At 42.2% G+C, this 22,948-nt stretch overlaps 1 protein-coding gene across 3 annotated transcripts; it reads left to right on the top strand.

The window, feature by feature from the left end:
• Positions 1-86: 86 nt before the first annotated feature.
• Positions 87-22,739, top strand: rif1 (replication timing regulatory factor 1). 3 transcript variants are annotated; one of them, XM_086091657.1, is made up of 36 exons: positions 87-221; positions 596-635; positions 1,995-2,131; positions 2,225-2,303; positions 2,388-2,484; positions 3,339-3,469; positions 3,544-3,638; positions 3,820-4,009; positions 4,085-4,177; positions 4,929-5,067; positions 5,139-5,290; positions 5,377-5,485; positions 5,870-6,043; positions 6,190-6,300; positions 7,433-7,495; positions 8,139-8,239; positions 9,687-9,773; positions 9,842-9,915; positions 10,490-10,670; positions 10,812-10,919; positions 10,994-11,143; positions 12,465-12,564; positions 13,761-14,050; positions 14,113-14,315; positions 14,411-14,504; positions 14,578-14,709; positions 14,787-14,929; positions 15,022-15,111; positions 15,196-15,250; positions 15,374-19,057; positions 19,125-19,253; positions 19,342-19,428; positions 19,528-19,643; positions 20,444-20,594; positions 20,673-20,796; positions 22,107-22,739. In XM_086091657.1, the coding sequence occupies exons 3-36, from the start codon at positions 2,016-2,018 to the stop codon at positions 22,379-22,381; spliced, it is 7,923 nt and encodes a 2,640-aa protein (XP_085947783.1). In that variant the 5' UTR covers positions 87-221; positions 596-635; positions 1,995-2,015; the 3' UTR covers positions 22,382-22,739. The 3 variants fall into 3 exon arrangements, with proteins under 3 accessions (XP_085947783.1, XP_085947784.1, XP_085947782.1); XM_086091658.1 differs by having other exon boundaries at positions 87-262; positions 5,873-6,043; XM_086091656.1 differs by having other exon boundaries at positions 87-262.
• Positions 22,740-22,948: the final 209 nt, after the last annotated feature.

Below are 22,948 nucleotides of genomic sequence, written 5' to 3'. Positions count from 1 at the left end.
GCTCTTTAAAGTGTAAAAAGGGGGTTGGGCAGGATGTGACGTAAGTGGGGTCAAAGGTAATTTTGACGTATGCGTGGTGCTTTGGCGCCAGCTATTTCGCGGGGCAACAGGACCAGGACAAGTGAAGGCCGACTGTTGTTTAGCCGAACAAGTCGACACTTGAGGCATTTTAGACGCCGAAACCTTGAAGCGGTCGGCTGCTTTGCGTGTTGTTTTTCACGGTGCGTAATTTCTGCGGCTTACGTCGCATCTGGAGCTGGAGGTGAGCGAAGGTTCGGTGCTGCGCGTGTGGCGTATGTTCCAGTTTTGTCCTGTATAACGTGTTATGATTTTTTTTCTTTACTTATTTGGTATGCACTTGCCGTCTATAAAACACTATATTCGTAATCTATCTTTTTTTTTAGTTAAGCAGGCGCATATTTGTTGCATGCATGCTAGCTGTGCTAATTTCTGTGAGCTATATAACTTCGCTAACATCTGTAAAGTGCGCCAGTTGGCTTCAAATTTGTTATCCATTTTACTCACTATGAGGGAAAATACCCAATACTAATATTACTGTATTTGAAGCTCATGTTTGATTTATTTTGTTTTACAGCACTGGATATCTTGAAGGCATCTCCACGTTGAACTCTGAGGTATCCAATTTTTTTGTGCCCCTTAAACATTTTAAGTATTTAGCTTTGTTTGTTTTTAATGTGGTGACGTTTTGGTGTTTAGAATCGTGGACATTTTGTCTATGAGTTAAATCCATTGAGCAGACCCCCAACCCTAACAATAACCCTCAGTCTGTTAATTAGCATTACCAGCCTAAACCTAACCATAACCCTCAGAGCATGTTGTCAAGAAAGGAAAGAATAAAGAAATGTACAGAGCAGGATTCGAACCCGTGACCCTGCACTTTTGGGGTCAGCACCTTAACCATTATATCAAAAGCAAGTACACATTACACTCTCCTCAGCGCAGAAATATTACTTTTAAGGGCCAAATAGTGATAAGAGACAAGTTGCCGGTAAGGGAAAATATCCACTTATTTAAGATGAAGGCAGTGGTTATTTTGTTGTGACCGGCAACACTCCTGCTAGCATTATTTTGACTAGGCCATGGCCAGTAATAGACAAATTTCAATGGCTGACAAAACCCAACACATTAACAAAGCGCAAAACATGCCTCGACAAATGCATTGCTGAAGTAGCTCCTGATGTTTTTAGGAATTAAGCAAATAAACTTTGAAATTAAATGCAATAATTTTCATTAATCAGTTGCCACGTTCCACTTTTAAAGAATCGTCATGGTAGGGCTGCTCAATTATGGAAAAAATAATAATCAAGATTATTTTGGTAAAAATATTAATAAAAAAACAAAAAAAATTTTTTTTTTAAATATACCATGACAGGACGACGACGATGATATTGTGGCAGTTTTAATATTGCGATATCATGATATTGCCGTTATCGTTACATCCCTAGTCAGAACTAGGGTTGGGTACCGAAAGTCGGTACTTATAGGGCACCTGTTCTGACGTAAACATTAGTAACCGGATCAAATAAAAATTAAAAATTCAGTGTCTGACTTTTATTGTTGAAACGCCTCCTAGTCTTCCGGTGTCATCTTGCGTGACATGCGCGACAGTAACATGCTAATGCTTCGTTCACACCACAAGCCGAGGAAGCGTTCTGCTTCGCGTCCTATGCTTGTTTCTCACCGCGGGAGTTTCGGACGCATGCGGCTTAACTCGTGCATGACTTCCTCAACGGGTATCCGAGGCAGAAATGACGAGGACTGGTTTTAGCCCTAGTATTAATAACCTTTTTATTTTTAATTTATTTACAATTATGCCAATTTTATAATCGTGGTGTGTAAGAATTGTAATTTAATTTCGATTAATTGCACAGCCCTACATCACGGTATGACAAAAGGTTTGTGGGTACATACACAATCGCAAGCCCAAAAAGTTTGGGAACCACTGCTCTTAACTATCACTACTACTACTAAAGGTCGTTCAGCGGCAAGCAACAATGATGGCGTCGGCAGAGCCTCCAAGCAGCTTCAGCATCGTCCCCTTGCTGGAGTGTCTGGAGGACAGTGCCGCTGGACGCCCCGAACAGACTGACGCCTACCTCACGATTGCCAAGTAGGCCTCGCCCAGTTCTTGTTCATCAAATTTGTTTCCTTTTGTTTTGTTTTGTTGTGTTTTTTTAACATGCATGTATTCATCATTTTGCAGTCGGCTCAGTGGAGAGGAAGGCCGTCTGTTTCTTCCTGCAGTCACAAAGCACTTTTCCCGTTTGGGTAATGCCATCTTGGTGAGTCTTTATTTTAAAGGCGGAAAGCTCTCCTTCCACAGCTACGCTTGTTAGTGAATTGCTGCCACTTTGTGTTGTCTACAGAGTCATGTAAGCAGTCCTCATGCTGAGTTGAGCCAAGCCGCCTTGCAAGCTTTGGGCTTTTGCATCTACCATTCGCATGTCATCTCTGGAGTGTCCGGTGTGTGTGTTTTTGTTCTCCCCATAATAGTTTTTTTTGCTACTTCATTCTTAAATAATCTTTCAGAAGTCTTAAATCCCGTGTTTGGCTAATGTTTTTAACTCATGATGCAGGCACCCCCCCCCCCCCAAAAAAAAGTTGATCAGTATGAACATTAAATATCTTGCCTTTGTATTATATTCAGTTGACAGGAATTTGCTAATTATTGTATTCTGTTTTTGTTTTACACAACGTCCCACCATTATTGGAAGAATGGTTTATAGAATCAAATTACTGTTCAGATGTTGGTGTCACAAAGACAAAATTATTAGCATCACAATTTGTTGTACTCGATACTCGTTTTCACAAAAAGCTAATTTTCTCTGGATTTTGGGAGAAGCGGCTGAATTTCTTAAAATGTCCAACTGCTGATTACTAAAGAAAATAACAAGTTTTTTTTCCTGGTGAAAGAAGGGAGTCTATTCTTTCATTTGGTAGATTTGGTGTATATGTGATCTGAATTCATAATTTTATTTGGGTCTTCAAATCTGTCGAAATGCTCTAAAATGGTTGGCACTCTAGGGCTTGTCTCTTCTGAAAATAGATGGCATTGAATAAGTTAAGTAATCTATTGCAGAGCTGCCAACTGTTACGGATTTTCCACAATTTGTTCCAGTAATCACTTGAATGCTAGCTTGTTATGCCTGTGACATTGATTGTTCCAGATGTGTTAAAAATAATAATAATGGGCGCAGAAATGTATTGATGGCCTCCGTAATCATTTCAGTAGGGAACGACGATTTGTTTCTTTAGTTACGAGTATGGTCACAGAAATAATTAAACTTTTAGTCATGAATATACTCCTGTTTTCCCAGAAACGTTCACCACAGAAATCCTGTCCGCACTTTGCTCCGTGGTGGCCAAGTCAACAGAGAAGAACACCTGCACCAGAGCCTTATGGGTCATCTCCAAACAGAGCTTCCCTGCCGATATGGTGGGAAAAAAGGTTAGCACAGACGCCAACAATAGCGGTTCCTTTTGACAAGGCACTGTACTAATTTTTGTTATTGACCTGCTCAGGTGCCGTCCATATTGAGCACGCTGGAGAGCGTTTGGAGCAAAGGCGAAGTGCAGTCAGTCGTCATGGAACATGAGGCTTTGAATGTAGTCATCAGGTAACTTTTAGTGTTCTTGATCATCTTCATCCATTCCATTAGAATCAGGAGTGTCTATACTGGGCAGGTTCTGGTGCAGTCTAGGCCTGACAAGATTAGCCGGCTAGTCATGACTACATCGACGATCAAAACATTATCGTGCATGGCTAGTTTTGATCATACAGTTTCCTCGTCCTGGTAGGCTGCTGGAGCAGGTTCCAGTTCAGATGGGCGAGTGGGCCGTGTGCTGGGCCAAGCTCGTCATCCCCCTGGTGGTGCACTCTGCCTCCAAGGTGCGCCTGCGGGCGGCGGCTGCCATGGAGATGGGCCTGCCTTTGCTGCTGCAAAAACAGATGGAAGTGGCTGCCATTGTCGAGCCCTTGATGTCCACGGTGAGTAACCATCCTCTGAAGCTTAAAGTTGATCTTAATGGTTCTTAAGAGATTTTATTTTTTTTGCCTTCACAGAAACTGATTCCAGAGCTGCAGAAGCTTTTCATGTCCAAAAATGAAATGAATGTCCTCAAACTCTGGCCATTATTTGTCAAACTTCTAGGAAAGGTACCTTTTTTTCCATTTTTTTTAATGGTTTATATTAGGGATGCACGATAATATCTTGTGGCCAATAATTATTGCCAATTATCGACCAATTTGACGTCATACAGATAAACCAGATAATAAAGAAATCCGCCGATAATAATAGACTTGCCGCGTTGGTCCATCTGTTGTGGTTGTGGCTCAAGTTGTCTCCCCAAAATGTTACCCTCGCAGTTTTGTGTTGCATTTTTAAAACACGACTATTTTTGTTTTGGCAAACTCAAAATCAGTTACTGGTTGTCTTTGTAGCAGAGATATCATTAAAATTCTGCTTCATGGTGTGTTACACAATGTTTCAATGTATTTGTACTTATAGTAGGACTCGAAAGTATATTTGTATTAAAGTTAAATTTGCAAACAATTATCGGCTTACTTATCGGTTATCGGCATCGGCACGTTCTAAATTATTGGTTTAACCGTATTGGTTGAAAATAGCATTATCGTGCATCCCTAGTTTATATACAAGTCTTAAGTCATAAGTCATACATCAGTGGTTCTCAAATGGAGGTACGTCAAGGCTCTCCAGGGGGTACGGGAGTTATTAAAATATATTTCAAAAGTTTATGTACATATTTCAGAAAAATCTAAGTACATAAAATAAATCTTATATTCAGTAGGGTATTCAATTTCAGTGTGTTAAAAACCCAGCATCTCCCCCATACCAGAATGGCTTGACCCAACTTGACATTACATACACCTCATGTTTGCTCCTCAGCTGCTCCACCGGGGAGGTCCCTTTATCAACTCATTGCTCCATCTGGAGGAGCTTGGCTTTCGCAGCCCCTCACCCACCATCAAGAAAATCGCCTTTATCGCCTGGAAGAGTTTGATCGATAACTTCGCTCTTAATCCAGGTGCGAGTCTCCAACCCTTTTTTTTCTGCTAGTTCCTTTTGAGCTCCTAACTGCAGTTTTATTTCTCTCAGACATTCTTTGCAGTGCAAAGCGTATGAAGCTTCTCATGCAGCCTCTCATGTCGATCAATATCCGCACGGAGGCGCTGATGCTTACCAAAGTGGAGGTGTGGTGGTACCTAATAGTCCAACTAGGGCCAAATTTGTCGCCTCATTTTGATCTGGTAGATAAACTTTTTTTCCTCTCAAGTCTCCATTTTGCATTCAGCTCAATGCTGCTTTAGAAGTTAACTGGTTTCTGTTTCCTCAGGTGTCACTCCCGTTGCTCCAGTGCACAATTGGATCTGAAGACACCTTGGCCCCAGCCACCCCTGCCAGAGGTCAAAATGGCGTTGCAACGCCCAGCACACCAAAATCTGGTACGTTCAAAACCAGGCTTTAACGTCAGCAGGAACTTTTAGCTTGTCTGTTTAGGGAAAAAACATACACAGTGAAACCTTGAGTTACAAACGTACGTGATCAGTATTAGTCAATCACGTACTTTGTTTGCTGGTCACAAAAACAGCCATTTATGTCTTAACTTCCGGCTGCCCTAAGTGCACATGTCCAAAATGTGGCCACCATTATTTTCCAGCACTGCTTTAAAACACTCTTGGAAATTGATTTCACCGGTGCATCACATGTTGCCACTGGGGTCTTCTTTTCACTCCTCCATGACCACATGGTTGCATCTGTGTTTTATTTGTTGTATTAATGTTAATAAGCCATTTTATGGCTTTGAACATGGCAGTTTTTTTTCCTAGCAGGCCCACCGGGTTTCAATAGCCTGACACCCAACACGTCACGACTGAACTTGAACTCCACCATGCAACTCCCCTCCTCCATCAAGTTGCTTGGCCTGGAAATGCTGCTCCACTACTTCTTGGGACCTGAGGTGGTTGCCACGGCGACCAAGCACAAGCTGGTCCTTGCTCTCGGTGGGCACTCTACTTTACCTCCACTACTGGAAATGATGAATGTAGTAGCAGCAGCCCCTACACTCTGCTATAAAATAGCATTGTGGACAAGACAAAATAATGCTGCTGCTTCTTCTAATTATACGACTACTTCTTTTGTGTTTCAGAGCCTTTGAGGCATCCCCTGTTGAATGCTACTTCCTCCTTTGGCAAACATGCTGCTCTGCTCATCTCCAGCATAAAAGATGGCTTCAACAATGTCGGAAAGGATGTTCCAGGTGTGACTCACTATTCTTTTGTTTGTTTGTAAACCCGTTTTTGACATTTATATTTGAATAATCAACTAAGTAGGGATGTAACGATAATGGCAACATCGTAATATTGCGATATTAAAACGGCCACGATATATCGTCGTTGTCATGTCACAATATTAAAAGCAGCACATCTGTTAAAAGAAGTCTGATTGATTTCCATTTGTGCAGTTCTAGCACCCTCTGGTGGCTAGTTTTTTAGTGCAGCTTAATTTTCACAAGGCATCTTTTGGCCCTTCTATTTTTAAAATCCACACTAATGGTCAGATGAAGGGGAATGTAATATGCTTGTGAACAAAGTCAATATGTGTAGGAATATATATATATTATATTTATCTTTATCTTTTATATATAATGTTTATACTATTTTTACTTTTTTTATTGCTGTAATGTACAAAAGCAGAATATTGTGTGGTTGTGTGTTTTTTAGTATGAGCTTTTTTTCCCCCCCTTTTCTTTATTTTTTTACAATATTGTGACCTTTTTTTGTATCTCCAACGTCCCTACAATACCGTGATAATTATCGTATCGTGACCTTCATATCGTGGTATCGTGATGTTTGCATATCGTTACATCCCTAAGGTCGCACAGTTCTTTGAATTTGAGAAACTTGGTCATGGGGAATTACCAGGAATATATACAAATTGTGTGAGTAAAAAAAAAATAAAAAAATCATACAGGCAACTTAAATGTAGCCGGGATAAAGAATTTGTAGCCTAATTATGGTTAAACTTGTCTACATTTAATGCAATTTTTTTGGGCAATGTGCCTTCCTCAGTTACAAAACTAAAAGTAATTGGCACCCTTCACGAGTGTCTGTAATTTAAATGTGTCTTAAAGTTAGTTTGCAGTGATTTAATTAAAAAAAAAAGTAAAAAAAGGTCATGTCATTACTTTTGTCATTGCTTGTATTAAAATCCATATTGCCCTCTCTACTGGTCATGTTTAGTGAGTAAGAGGTTTTAAATTGAAGAAGCCTTTACAGGTCTTAAGTTTGCCATCCTAAAAGCTGGATATATTTATTAAACTAAATTGCCAGTTATTTGTTCATAATTTGCCATGTATTCTAAATGTTGTCTGACTTACGATATTTTGACAGATGCCCTTTTGACGCTTTTATGGGATCATCTTGTACATTATGTCACGCTGACCATCGAGTCCGGTAAGTTCTTTGTAGAGAGAAAGAGAAAATTGTAGCTGTGTATATTAGGACTGGGCGATAATTCAATATCAGTATGGACACGTAATCAATATCACTACAAAATGTGATCAATATAATGTTTGATTAAAAAAAAAACGATCAGAAGACCCCAGCATTCTGCATGCTGACTGATGCGGCTACACTATGCCGTTGGATTTATGCCACAATTACAAGCACATTATTTTATTTTAAACGGGTAAAGAAAAAATTCACTTAACTACTGACTTTCAACACCATCTGTAGCTCTTTGGAAAAACTTTGGACATTCCTGTTTGATGTATTTATCAATGCTGTTGTGGCCCCCCCACACCAAGAGGAGGGTTCTTAAAGCCGTAGTTCCCTCCCAAGTGGTGCCACATAGAGCACTCCTGATTGGGTCCGGGTTTCAGATCATTACGGAGGCAGATAGAGAGACCATACCCTTGCCTCCTTCCCGACTCACTGCCACCGTCATCAGTTTAAATCTGAGCGTTCAGTTGTTTGTGCCGCTTTGACGAGAAACAACCACTGAGGGCTTCTTGCCCAATGATGACGATGGCTCTTCATCACTTATGTGACTCTGTAGTAGGTGTTTGTTTGTTTGCTGATGGTTTTGTGTGTGCAGGAAGTAAGAAGGATCGACATGGCTGTGAAGTTCTGACCCTCACGCTTCAAGCCCTGCAGACCATTGTCCGCTCAGAAGCTCTTCCTGCAGACAAAGTGCTGGTAGGTGTCTTAACTTCTCTTAGTTAAGAGATTGTCTTTGTTGGAGTTGGAAAACCAAAGTTACATGAACATTTGGTGAGGCCAGTCGTGCAATTCTAATTGCAAAAAAAACTAGGGGAAAGTTACATGCAGTAATTATTTTGCATGGGTCGATGCTTATGAAGCACTGGGGCAAACAATGGGAGAGAAAAAAAAGGCCAAAAGTGTGTACGCCCCATACAGGGTAGTCTCTGTAACATCCTGGGTTGAACTTGGCTCCTCCCTGACACACAAACAATGTATTGAATCAACATACTTCCTTCACATAAATTACTACTTTTCCATTTGTTTTGTTTTATTAACTTTTTCCTTTCGCACACATTATTACAGGTTACACATATCATTTGCAACATTGACATCCGAAAGAAGGGCTGACTGGTAGAAACCCGTCCCCATCGATTATTACTATATGCATCAGTCATATACATTGATTATGAAGGTCATTGATTCATATCGTTATCAATCCCAGACTTAAATCTGTACACTCCTCGCTCAGTTCATCTTGAGTAATGCCCGTGTATAAGTTGCAGCTAGAACCAATCATTTGGAATTGGTAAATCGGTTTCCGGACGCCACCAACAGGCCCACCCAACCAGGCGAGCAGCCAAGGCGAGCGCATGCTCGTTCACCAGTAGCGTCTTCTCTGACCTTGGATCAGCTTTCACACATGTTGTAGCTTCCAGAAGAGTAGATCGGCTTTGTCCATGTGTTCTTGATAAATCCATTCTTTCTCAATTGTCGCGCCCTTCTGGCAATGTCAGCATTTCGTTTTGTGAGATTTTCATTGACGTAGACATGTTTACCTTGAAGCTTGTAGCAATCTTTTTCTTCCTGTCAACAAACCTGATCAGAATTGCCGGTTGTCGTGTCCCCCCAGTTGGAAGCGAAAAGCACATCTGAATGTGCGCTGGATCCACAATCAATCCCAAATATGAGTTGAGTTGTCACTTGCTGTTCGACAGTCTCGTTCGCTGAAGCTTGGTCAGAATCAACTGCACTTGTGCTGGCTGCAGCACAACCCAAATCACTTTATGTTCCAAAGCGACAATGCTGAATTTCCTGCAGAAGTGGCTCGATGCTCTTTTTCATTTCAAGTATTTCGGTGACCATTTATTTGAGTTTTCCAAGAGAAGATTTGATCTCCTCAGTCTCGTCAGCTCTTTTTCCGCCAGGCATACTGCAACAATGTAGTTAAAAATCCCAATGTCAAAATAGTTAGAAGTCACGAGCGAGTACAGATGTGTCCTTGACTATGAAAGTCAAGTCCATCTTGTTGCAAATTTGCATTACAGAAAGTGCCCTGAAATATGCTGAGATTCTCTGAATAGGAGATCTGCAGGAAAAATTGGGAAGGTTTTATAAATCGCAAATGACCAGGTGCTCACTGCATGTCTCTTGTTTTCTTCAGGTTCTTTTTGAGAGCACCGTTAAAGGCCTCTCTCCACGCGTCCTTGGCTCTGCCTCTTACCAAGTAGGCAAGATGGACGTGTTGAACGTGAGCATAAGGCCCAATTCTTAACTATAATGCCACCTTGCGGACAACTGAGCCTTGTTTCTTTCTAGGGAACGCCAGCACTCTTTCTCATTCTGCTCCTGTTCGACAGCAACATGTTGGCGGCCTACATCGAAGACGCCAGGTGAGTTTAACGGCCTTGTTTTAAATTGTCATTTAATATTTCGTTTCAGCACTAATAATTGCAGATTAGGAATATGCCAGTCTTGTCAGTGCAGCATTATCTTATTTTCACGTGTTAGTCTCGTCATTAATGTTCCATGCCCCTGAGCATGCCTGTGCTGTTTTCGTGCACCGTCCCTCCACCACCCTGGCTGACTTCCTGCTTGTGAAAGCGTTTGATTATCCTTCTTTTCCACATTTTAACAGAAAACATTAGTCTACCCTTTCTTGTCAAAGCCAAGGGAAGTTACCAAACTGCTCAGATTTGATTTGAGGGTTTCTGTCCTGCTTAGTTTGCCCGCCGTGTCATCCATTTTTTTCCGTCAGAATTTTGCTTCATTACTCATATTCCACAAATTTAATAGTAATCAGAATGTCATGTTTAGACTAGTAAGGTTACATATAACATATTACATTATTGTCATGAAATGTTTAAGCTTGACTTCCTCTTTAACCAGCATCTCCTAGTGCAGCCAAATTGTCCTAGGAAGTATATCTTACATCCCCAACATTTGTTGTTCCCTTTGTGTGTGCAGGTTTTATCAGTGCCTCCAAACACTGGTGGGCTGCAGCTTGTCGGGCCTCACTTCCCCGTTAGCGTTCGCCGAGGCAGTGCTTGGCGCCATAGACTGCAATGCTGCCTCCATGCACAGCAAAGAGCACCTGTTGAGGATGTGGAGCGTTGTGGTCGCCCCGCTCACGGACACAATCACACAGGTACACTGGAAAAAACCTTCAAGGGCCCTCTTTATCAGTTTTGTTTTATATTTATTTTTCATTCCAATACATTTGTAGGTGACTATAGACAAGAGCGAGAAGTGTTTTAAAATTCTGAACTTGTTTTAAATCTTGATGTAGTCTAATGAAGTCAACCAAGGGGACGCCTTGGAGCACAACTTCAGCGCGATGCACTCAGCCCTGATGTTCCCCGTCACTCACCTGCTGGGTGGCTCGCCTCAGCAGCAGGTTTGCATTTGCAAACGTTCATGCATCGCAGTCTGCTTTAAAGGTGCCGTAAAGTTAGACTCTGTGGTTTACAGGTGGCCCAGAAGTCCATGCTGTCTACCTGGTCCAAACTGTACAAGGTGTTCGCTCGCTGTTCGGCTCTGGTAGTTACCGCTGAGGAGAACATCTGCTGTGAGGAGCTCTGTTTCAAAATGGCTGCCACGTTGGACCGAAATGCCCTCACAGTAAGAGCATTGTCCTCCAAGTTTTTTAAATTATTTTTTTATCTTTTTTTTTTTTTTTGCACAAACTTTTTTGTATATACAAATAAAAAGTAAATGAAATGTCTAGATGTAATTTAATTGAATAACAATGAAAAACTCAACCACCACCATATAAATCACTGTGCAAAATAAATAACTTATGTTTTAAAAAAGAAAAAGAAAAATGCTAGTCTTAGTGGGGTTTTTTCCCATTTGTTTGACATTAATGGAAAACCTAACCTGAAAGCTTGTGTGCAACCACCAAAGAGGCGTGGTTCTGTGAAGTCGAAGGGTGGCCTTAATTTCCGTATCATTAAGTTTTTGTGAGATATGAGTTACCGTACATAAAGATCCATTTGTGTAATGTGTCACACTTGAAATGTAACATTAACTTGCCAAGTGGGTCTAATTGTCCCTAGTGACGTGTGAATGGCTCATCTAACAAACTACTTTGAAGTAGCTGTTGCTTTTGCGGTCTTTATTTAACTCTTTAAATGCTAAGAACAACCCAATAAGAAACTACACTTAAAGGTGGAGTTATGTTTTTGATGTTTTTTTTTTCCCCATTCGGAAGGGTTGATATGAGTCTGATGTTTTTCTCCTTAAAAGGCACATTGCAATTTTCTCTTTTTTTTTCTTCTTCTTTTTTGTTTTACTCGTGACTGCTGCCTTTGGCCTAAAGCGTAACTGCAGCCTCTGTCAAGCTCGTGCACGTGAGAGAACGTGTGCCCGAATAAACGCTTTTGTTTTTTTTGGAGTCTGTGCTCAAAGCCAGCTTCTTCTTGGGTTTTCCAGTTTCCATCCCAATTGTTTCATATGCTTGCTAACACAATACTGCATGTCTGGGGGGAGCAGGACGTCACCCTCCACCACTCAACCCCTCCCCACATCCAAGAAACTATGGAGTGTTTGCACTTAACACTCCACGCTGACAGGAGGGGGACGGGGACTTTATGATGGCCGCAGCGACACTCACTAGATTTTCATTTTGACAATCTTAAGCATACATTCGAACAGGGAACACGTATTGCATCTATACCAGTGTGTGTGTTACGATAGTTATCTGAAGCATGTGTGTCAATGAAAAAAGTACAACCTATTGCCTTGTCACGTCAACACCCAGTAACGGCTGACAGAGCCATCCAGGTGTTGACGTCACTCGCCAACATTGAAAACCTTTTTTGTCGATGACAGGCTCAAACAGACAAAAAAAATATACCCATGATTTGAATTTTTTTAAATCAACACCTAAGCAATTTCTGTGTATACCTTACCTGCTAACAACCATTGTTTGTTGTTTGAGGTTCCATCCACGCTGACAGCGTTTGCTTGCATCCTTCAAGTCATGGTGGAATGTGTAGACTTCTCTCCCTACACGCCACAGTTCCAGCAGAAGCTCAAGTGTAAGTCCACTTATTGCTAGACTTGATCAGGATTTTTGATCACTGAGTTAACTGATTAGAGATCACCAGATGACATAAATTTCAATAAGCTCTTTATTGTCTGCATATATTTGTGTACTGTTTCCAAAATATCAACAAATGTTTTTGCCTATGTTTGACCATCTTTGCCAGTCCCCAAGCAAGGAAAGGGAAAAGTGATTTGAATATGAAATGTTTATTTGTTGTTAGCAATGAACAGAACCTGATTGATGCATAAAATCACAACTATTGAAAATACTTAATTTGTAATCTTTTGAGAATTATTTCAATAAGTAACCTGAGGATTTATGTGCCTAGTAGCTGCAGTATCAAGTGTAGTGGGACCCTGATATAGAATAGCAGTGATATTAATGGTGAATCTTATCAGTTGCATAGGTTTTTTTGGTTTCGCGAAGATAAATGTCTCAACTTTAAAACATAACTGGACACTGCAATGGAATTAAGGGAGTTACGCTTTCTAAACATTTTGTATGGGTGGGCGGGTGTTATTCAATCCCTGTGATCAACGGCACTGCAGCTTTGGTTCGGTTCCCGTCTTTTCGCAGCGTAATACTAAACTCTGAATATATTGACAACTTGTATGTAGGCTTTGTCCAATTTTTTCAAGCGAAAATACACACAAAGACAACTTAAAAACGACACAAAGAGATGGCCATTACGCTTGCTTGGAGTGGTGTCGAGATCAATATTGAGTTGCCGATTCCTCTGATACCTCTATGATTGATTCTTAATTTTAAACATTGATAGGTTTGATACTTCAGTTATATGAGTTACTGTATTTGTAATATCATATCACAAAGGAAAGTAGTACTTGTATCCATTAGCAGACCTGCATGACAACCACACGCAAATTGACAGGTAGCACCAAAATCTATCAGTGGCGGCCAAAGTGAATTTGTAGCAGTCCAATAAAGACCCCTTGGCTGCAATGTCGGACTTCGCAGGTCTGATCAATTAAGTCATTGATCGGATCGGTGAATTACAACTATACGGCATATTACAAAATACGCAAAATATCGTCCAATCTGATAAAGTTGATAAGATTGTTGGAAAGTGTACTTATTTCCTCATTGGAGAATTTAGTTTACTTTTTTTCCTGTAATAAGAAAACTGGCTCCTCTCCAACATCCAATCTCGACTACTTCTTCTTCTTGCAGCTCCTCACACTCCAGTTAACTGGACTAAGAAGAGAAGCAAGGCCCTTGGCAACTTGTCCACCTTCCAGTCACTGCTGGTTCAGTGTCTGGATGTTTACCTGGCAGGGGAGGATGTTCCATCAGAAACCACAGGCGCTGCGCTGCTCTCTGTCTTGTCCGCCCTCTTCACCAACCTGGTGCTAGCTGACGCTGTCAAGGAGGCTCTGACCTCCCTCATTCCGCCTCTCGTTGGCCTCTACAAACAAGAAACCTGCGAGCCACCCAGATTTACAACACAGATTCTTGCCAAAGTGGGTTCTCATTGTCTTACCATTATGTTAAATAAGTAGAATTAACGGTTTGCCCCCTGCAGATGGAGAAGCTTCTGCCTGAGATCTTCGTCTGCATTCAGAGCCGGTCCATGTTGGCCAGTGACAATGACCTTCTGGCTCTGGTGGCACCGTTGCTCTGTGTGCTATTCCCACACAAGATCAAGCAGCACCGCACAGCTGTCATCCACTTCTGGAATGCCACCTTCGCTAACACAGTTGGTCTGATCTACCCGGATGAGCTCAGGTGAAAACCACCACACTCCTGTTATCTGACAATCATTTTCAAAAGTTAAGAGGTTACAAGTAACTGCAATTTGTGTTTACACGGTTTCTTTACAGACCAGTTCTTAGCCAAGTGAAGCAAAAGACTCCAATCATTCTTCCTGGCTTTGAAGTAGTCAGTGTGGCCGATGAGCTCAGTGGACCTTATTCCGTGAGTTGTATTAAATTTTTTACAGTTTTTACTCTTCCCTCCTGTTATGCTTACCTGTGGTTTGTTTCTTCAGAGTGAGAGTTCCCAGTTAGAAACAAAACTCTGTGGTGTGCCAGTTGCCCCTACTGGGAAGAGGGACTCTCTGCTGATAGAGAGGGCTGAGCGGAGTGACCAAAGCTCCTCAAGGACCTCCAAACCTGTTTCTGTAAGTCTTTAATCAAGTTTAAAGTCGCGTATAAGCTCGTTTCCCTCATTTTATTATCAACGCAATCCCTTTGGCAGACAAAGCTGGACTTTGGCTCCCCCAAGGTTCCTCGCAGGGAAGTACTGGACGAGGAGGCTTCTGTTGACTTTGTCTTTATTCCACCTGAAACAAAGGAGAGAGTTTTAACAGAACACCAGAAGGAGGTTAAAAGGACTAAAAGGTACTGTTTGTTTTCATTAATTCCATTTAATTTCTCATGACAATTTCATTAAGTTATTTTTTTTTAAATTCAATATACTGTTTGTTTCATAGGGTTGACATACCTGCCATGTACAACAACCTAGATGCCTCTATGGATACTACAGTTTTCACCCAGTACTCGCAGAGCCAAGAAGACTCTATGTAAGTGATAAATTCAATGTTTGACATGCAATGCGTTTCAAAATGAGTGTCAAAAGCAATACTTGTCCAAAAATATTTCCATAGGAGCAAATTACCAACTGAAGAAGCTGACAAAATTGCCACAGAAGCTTCAGCTGAGGTAAAGAAATATTCAACCTATAAAGACATGTACTGTATCTTATTTTTTCTTTTTAATAACTTTTTCTTTGATTAAAACTTCAAATTTAAACCATACAATCTTGTCATCTGAATGTTTCCTTAGTTACCCCAAGAGACAAAGGAAGTTTCTGACATTCACCCAAAGGAGACTCCAGACTTTTCAAGCCCCAAAACCTTGGAAAATGAGCCAACGAAGGAGGAGCCTGTAATTATACCAGAGTCAATTGATGTTTCCATAGAGGAAGGGGCCACAAGCAATGGCAGAATAGAAGATATGGACACGCAAGCTGAAAAAAACATCAGTCCTAACATGTCAAGCTCTTCAGATTTAGTCTCTGGAACACCCCAGAAATCCAGTGGTGGCAGCCGCCGTCAATCCTTCATTACACTGGAGAAATACTTGGAAGGAAAGCCTGCGAGCTCCAGTAATGCATCCTTGTTCACAGGTCCCCTCGTGAAGACTTCTGATAGCCAGGACTCAAACACCCCCTCTCCAGAGGCTTCCCAGAAACCAATTGATCAAAATTCTCAGCTGTCCTCACAGGCACTGTCAAAGTGTCTAGTGAATGACCACCAAGAGTCACCGCAAAGGCCCAAAATAGACAGTGAGCGTAAGGTTGAGCCTGTCAGACTGACTGAAAGGCTTACGAGTAATGAAACGGAAGTTGATGTCATCCCAGACACTCAGACTGAAAATGTCATGGAGAATACCACAATTAGTCCCACATCAGAGGATGTGGGAAGCTCAGATCCAGAGGTGTGTTCTCAAGAGACTGGGGAGGATTCTCAAGTGTCCGAGATTTTGACTTCTCCGGTTGAGCGGAGACATCGGAGGCAAGCTAAACACATTCTCTCGCGAGGAAGTCCAGTTGATTCAAGCACACCCCAGAACAGACCCAATACGAGAAGCAAGGTAGCCAGTGAAGAGGAGAATAGTAGAATACGACTGAGGTCTCAGCGTGACAGCAGTTTCTCAAGTCAAACTAAGACTCAAGTTCCATCACACAGGAAGGTCAAACTGTACAGCAATTCAGGGAATTTTCTCATTGAAGCTGAAAACAAAAGAAGACCCAGATCGCTAGAGTCAAGTGAAAGAGACCAGCTCTCTGTATCTGAAAGCCAGTCACAGCCAAAGCGTGGCCGACGTCGAAAGTCCTTGCCAGAGACAGAGGAAGATCGTAAAGTGCCCAATCAAACTGACCTAAAAGCAGACACCCAGTCCGATGCTGAAAGCCAGTCACAGCAAACTTGCTGCAGCAAATTCTTACTGGAGCCCAAGGAGGATGGTCTTAATAAGCCAAAGTCTGTATCCAAGACAGTGTCCAGTCAATGTGAGCTGCAATCAGGAACTCCCTGTGATTTTGAAAGCCAGCCACGACGAAAGCGAGGTCGAGCTACCAAATCCTTAATGGAGCCTAAAGAGGAAGTTTTTAAGTCTCCAGAGCAGTCTGAGAAACAGTCCAGTCAAGCGAACATGTATCCAGAAACTCAAGCTGATTCTGAAGGCAACTCACAGGAAAATGACAGCCAGCCTACCGATTGTTTACAGGACTCCAAAGAGGGTGATTCTACACCTGACTCGATGTCTGAAATAATGTCCATTCAACCAGATACCAATCAATCAGACACTCTGGCCGATTCTGAAAGTCAGTCACAGCAAAATTGTGGCCAACATTTCAGTTCTCCATTAAGGTCTGAAGAGGAGGGTCTTAAGATGTCTGAAAAAAATTCCAGTCAAATCGACTTGAAGTCACCCACTCGGACAGATCAAGAATCAGAGGAACAGCATGACTTTTCTGCCAAATCCTTATTAGAGCCTAAGGAAGAGGATGTGAATCCAGAGATTATGTTTGGGAAAGAATCCAATCCAATTGACTTGCAATCAGACACTCATGATACTAAAAGTCTGACAGAGCAGAGAAGTAGCAGAAATTCCAAATCATCAGAATCTGAGAAGGGTCTGAATATGCAACCAATGTCCAGTCAGACAGACTCACAATTGGTCACTGGATCTGATTCTGGCAGCCATAGACAGCAAAGACATGGCAGATTTTCAAAAACGAGGCAGGTTTCGAAAGGAAGTAATTCCCAGTCATGGGTTTTGTCCAAACCTGTAGAATCCAGCCAAACTGTCTTGAATAAGCCACTTGAACACATTAAAAAAGATGACGATAAATTAGCCTCTGTCTCACCTGAAACTGATGGCCAATCGCGAGATATTGAACTTGTAGAACAGAGCAAAAAACAAGAAGAGTCTCAGATTAATGCCACTTTAACTAGTGGCATGATCCAAGAAATAATAAGCACACCAGGCTGCATTCTTAGCGATCGGGAGGAGGTAACCAAAGATGAGCCCAAAACTAAATGTAGTCAAGAGTCACAAGAGATTACGCCGACATCCACTGATAGGCCGCGGCGGCGAGGACGCAGTAAAACATCTTCAGAAGCAGAAGATAAAACTGAACCAAAGGCCTTGTCCGAAATGCACAATATTTCTCAATCTCAAGAAAATAGTCCAGCAGAGGCCAGAGAAGGAGGTCGGAGAAGGAGTAAAGTACATGAGAATCAGTCAAAGTCTAGCACCACTTCCACTCAGAGCGCCCAGTCTTCAGATGTTGCGGGACCCGCAGAATCTTCTCAAGGCAGGAAATCAAAACGAAGCTCTTTCAAAGCGTTCACAGCCAGCACAGAGTCATTCGAATTTGAATTGTCAGAGGCCAAAGAAAAACGTTCCTTGCCTACAAAGAGACAGACATCACAAGGGACATCACCAAGTCCCTTCACCAGCAAGTCTGACAACATGGACCATATGGTCGAAAAGAAAAATTCTGTTGATCCAGAAATGCTGGAACCCGCTCAAGTACAAGAGGATTCCCCAAAACACCAAAGCACAACAGTTTCTGGACCACTGCAGATGTCTGAAAACTGCGAAGAAAGACAAATGGATGTCACCAGTGCTGAAGCACCGGAGCCTGTTCCAGAAAAACCTGAGCGTGAAATTGCGAAGAACCGGCTCTCTCTCAACTCTTCACCGAGCAAGAGGAAGCGCGGCTGGCAACGAATCTCTCAAACCAAAGCAAACTGTGGTTCTTCACAAGAGGGTGACAAATCTGAAATGTTGGTATCAGAAGGGACGGTTACTGAGCAGAGTCAGGAGGGCTTATCTTCAGAGGCTTTTGCTGTGGACACACAGACCCCCCTTGAGGAGGCGAAAGAGAAGCTGCAGGGCTCAGAGTCCTCACCAGAGGAGAGTATACCTATCGTAGTGGGACCTACAAAGCAGTGTGATTCCGTCAACGAAGCAGACACAGTTGTTCCAGTGGAGGAAACTCAGACTTGCGCTCTTGAACAAAAGCAAGAAGATTGTTTAAATATCGTGGATGAGCTTTCCAAGACTACGGAGCGTTCAGCTGCCAATGTTGAGAAGACTTCACACCAGGTCTTGGAAGACCTTACACCTCTGCATGCGAGTGTTAAAGAGAATGAGGTACCCTTAAGGCAATGCCAAGATGAAGAGAGAACCCAGACGTCAAACACGGATGATCATCCAGAGGCTCCACAAAGTGATGTTTGTACCACTGAATCGACAATGAGCGCCATCGCCCAAGATTCTCCGGCAAAGCTGAAGGACCTGGAGGATGAGTTGATGCCAGACTTGTTCCAGAGTCCATGCGGTAACAAGAGCAAAGGAACCTGGTCGCCTTCAGCCTCCCCATCAACCAGCATCCTCAAAAAATGCCAGAAGAGACCTCTGGAGGAGGAGGAGACACCCTCGCCTCTCGTCAAGGTAGGTGACCTTTTATCAACTATAATCTATTTATTATTCTGTGACTCTGAGCCGTCTTTCTTTGCAGTCCAGGCGTGTGTCTTTTGCTAATCCCATTCAACAACAGGAGACGGCGGACGACATTGATCGCCGTAGTCCTGCTCTCCAAACGAGCTCCCCCAGAAGAGCCAAAGTTGGCAACCTGCCCCAGCCCAAAGTACGAATGTTGTCAACGAGCCACGAGTTCTTCAAAGTGTTTTCTGTATGGGATTTAATTTTTTGAAATTCCACACCACGCATTTTAGTTTGTCACAACACCAACAAAGGGTGCGCTGGCCATAAGTCCCAGGAATCTTCACAGTCCAAATTTCAGGAGCTCCAAGAAATGCCTGGTACGTACACAAATTGAGAACCAGTGACACATTTTATCTGGGACCCCAACAGTTGTCTAAGTCTGCTTCACACTGAACTTTTTGCAACTTTCCCCCAAGATTTCTGAGATGAATCAGGAGCCTCGGCCTGTTTCCAAAAACTGCATCTATCCTGCCCTGGTCGGGTGCAGTGCACCCGTCGAAGCGGTGCTGTCTCAGATATCGTCCAGCATTTGGTGAGTACACATAAGTTGGGGAAAAAGGTCATTGAAATGACTCATTGAATCAATTTGGTTATTTGTAACATGTATTGCCGGAACAGTATTTATCTCCGTTTTTTACACAGACCTCGGTGAATTTGATGATGTCAGTATTTGTTGCAAAGCAACTTTAACCTTATAAAGCCAAATGTATCATATTAAATACAAGACATTTTGAGTATAATATTTTTTCCCCATTAAAAGCCTGATGTATATGTTTTGACATGCATTGCACGGATAATCCATTAGAGGGCAGTATCACCCAGCTGATGGCTTTTCCAGCGACCTTGCAAGATCGCCCCAATAGAGAAAGGAGAGACATGTATATTTATTAAGTGGGAAATGTTCTTTCAGATTTTTGGAAATACTAATATGTTTGATATGTCTGTTATTATATTTTTGACAGGTATTGTTAATCCAATAACCACAGACGTTTAGAGAACACGTTTTTTACTTCCATTCAGGTCGAATTACAGTCCAACAATCAGTTAAATTTTAAGTATTGTGACCGAATGTATCAAATATGACACAAATCAAGTCATATGTGGTAGTTGATTTAAAAAAAAATTGTTTAAAGGGACCAATACATACTGGACAAAGAAACAAAATGTTCTCTCATGTATTTCATGGTTCAGGCTTTATAGGGTTAACATCAAAAGGTGGACATTTTTTTCACCAAAATTGGTCTTCTTCCACGGCAGCCCCACTATAACTTTTTCCACATTACAAAAATGATGATCTGTCTCATCAGGAACTATTTGTTGTCATCTTTGCAGGTCCCGCGGTTTTGGGCAGCTCGTGCGAGCGCGCAACATCAAAACGGTCGGCGACCTCAGTGCTCTGACTCCCAACGAAATCAAGACTCTCCCCATTCACTCGCCCAAGATTTCCAATGTCAAGAAAGCCCTCAAGTCCTACGAGCAGCAGGTATCTGAAGCCTTTTCCGCATTATTTTTACCCGCTGGAAGTCACGTGTGTGTTGACGCTTGACTGATGCCTCCCCAGCGGAAAGGCAGAGGTGTTGATGAGCTGAAGAGTTTTGTGGAGACGGAAATTATGACTTCAGAGCCGGAGGAGACGAGCACAACGGCGAACCAGGATGAGGAGGAGAAACCCGCCGACATGTTAGGTGTGTGTATGCTGCCGTTTAAGTCACTGGTGTCAAACTCGTTTTTTGTGCCGGACCACTTTGTAATTCTGGGGGCGGCTGGGGCTGGGTTGGGGTGGATGGCGGGGGTGGACGTGGGGGGAGCGGGGGCTGTGGACCGGTGGGGTGCCTGGCGGGCCTGCAGTGCCCCGTCCTGCTGCGTTGGGTTGGGGGCGCAGGCCGTGTTGGGGTGGGGGGCTCTCCTGCTCCTGGGTTTGCTCTCCGGCCGGTGGCCCCTGCGGGGCCCGGGGGATGTCCCTTGGCGCTGCCGTGGCCTGGGGGGCCCTGAGGTGTTGCGCTTGCTCTGTCCTGGCAGAGGTCGACGGCTCCCCTCTTTGGTGGAGATTTTCATGCATGCCAGATTCAGGTCCCTACATGTAATTGAAGCTGTTTAATGATGTTTGAAGGTAACTGTAAAACTTAGCACACAAGAAGATTTACATCCACTGTATATTTAAATACAAAACATGCTTCGTTTTTAAAACATTGCTAGCTTAGCGCTAATGGTAACGTGAATGGAGGATCCCATTCAACGGGAAGTTAGCATAGACTTGTTAGTCCTTAAAATAATCACACACAAATGCTATGGAAACGCATACCCACAGGTAAGAGAACATATCTAAAATGTACAAATTTTTCAAAAACAAGTTATTTTAATAGAATTCAATCAACTTTCTTCGATTCGCATGTACACCATGGATGCATGGCACAGCACTGCCCTTAAAATGCCCAAAAATTATAACACACAAATACCAACATACGTTTAATCCACTGGGTCCCCAGACTTGTGAAAATAAGATTTAAAAAAAAAAAAAAAATTAAATCGTGATTATTATTTTTCCCCATAATCGTCCAGCCCTATTTCTTTACATTAGGTTAAGAAAGGTGATACAATTGTAACTGTGCCGAGGCACACGTCTTAAAAATCTACCCAACTAAAATATCACAATAGGTGTATATATACTGAAATAAGGATAATTCAAAAATGTACTTGCTCAGTGTGAAATGAAAGCCTGCTTAATTAAACATGTTATTCTCTTGCATGAATGGCAGCAGGTGAATACACAGGTGAAATGGCCCTTTTGTCATCTAGTGGAATAGCATCTAATTGTTTAGCCCATCACTATTACAAGTTAGTAATTTAAAAAGAATGAGGCGTTAATTTAAAAAAATAAAAAAACAAACACAATCTTTGGTATTTAAAACAAGTTACAGAGAGGAATAAAGCTTTCCCACCAAGTACATGTATTGATGACTATTCTTATTTTTTTATCCCAACATTCTGTTTGCAGCCACAGAGTTGACTGAAGAGCCTGCTCCTGCCAAGCTGGAGGAAGAACCGCCTAAGGTGGTGCCGAACTCAAGTGCGTCCGGAGCACCGGAGGACCCGCCGGGAGGTCCCGAGGGTCTCCTGGCCCGACTGGACGCCCTCAACTGTGCCGTGACACCGCCCCATCTGAGGCACTGCTCGCCTCAGCAGCTGTTTGACGTCCACGAGCACCTGACGCTTCTGATGAGGCGAGTCATGTGTGAGATGCAGAATCGCCTCACCCCCCTCACGCCATGAACTCTGTGACCCTTTCTCCCCATCTAAGCTCTTTGAGCACATCTTAAAATTGTTGAAAAGCGCAATAATTTGGATGATTTTATTCTCTGCTTTTATCATCAGAAGTGCAAACTTGAATTTTGGCATAAATTATATCCATATTCCATTCTTGTACATACACCTTATTCCTCACGTGCCTGTTTGTAGAATGTTTACAATGTGTATATTATGTAGAAACACTTGTTTAGATTGTTTTTGCTTGTTTTGTGTCAGATTGTTTTTGCTCATTTTAATGTGTCACATGCACATAATAGTCTGCACATTTTAATTTTTTATTTGTAGCCTTCAAGTACTTCAAATAAAAAGATTTGAAGAGAAAGTGTTGAACTGACTATTTTTGATTAGCGTATTAATAAAACCTGTACCCATGTAGGAAATCTTTAAGTAACATTTTACACGTTGTACTTTGTTTAAGAAGCGTAATATGTTAAGTGAACACATTATTACACTTATGTTCAACATACCATAATATACTGCTTACCCTTTGGAGGCTTAAGATAACAGAACAGGAAAGCGTCTACAATGCAA

This window comes from Leptonotus elevatus, chromosome 12 (assembly GCF_054856555.1).
Source record: "Leptonotus elevatus isolate MCC_2025b chromosome 12, RoL_Lele_1.0, whole genome shotgun sequence".
Lineage (NCBI taxonomy): Eukaryota > Metazoa > Chordata > Actinopteri > Syngnathiformes > Syngnathidae > Leptonotus > Leptonotus elevatus.
This window is presented reverse-complemented; position numbering and strand designations above follow the sequence as displayed.

What these genes read in the sequence shown, in the direction of transcription:
- rif1 (XM_086091657.1), top strand. Translation starts at nt 2,016, where the DNA reads ATGATGGCGTCGGCAGAGCCTCCAAGCAGCTTCAGCATCGTCCCCTTG. An exon ending in CAAGCTGGTCCTTGCTCTCG is followed by an intron (nt 6,044 to 6,189) that starts GTGGGCACTCTA and finishes TTTGTGTTTCAG; the next exon opens with AGCCTTTGAGGCATCCCCTG. An exon ending in TGGACCGAAATGCCCTCACA is followed by an intron (nt 11,144 to 12,464) that starts GTAAGAGCATTG and finishes TTGTTGTTTGAG; the next exon opens with GTTCCATCCACGCTGACAGC.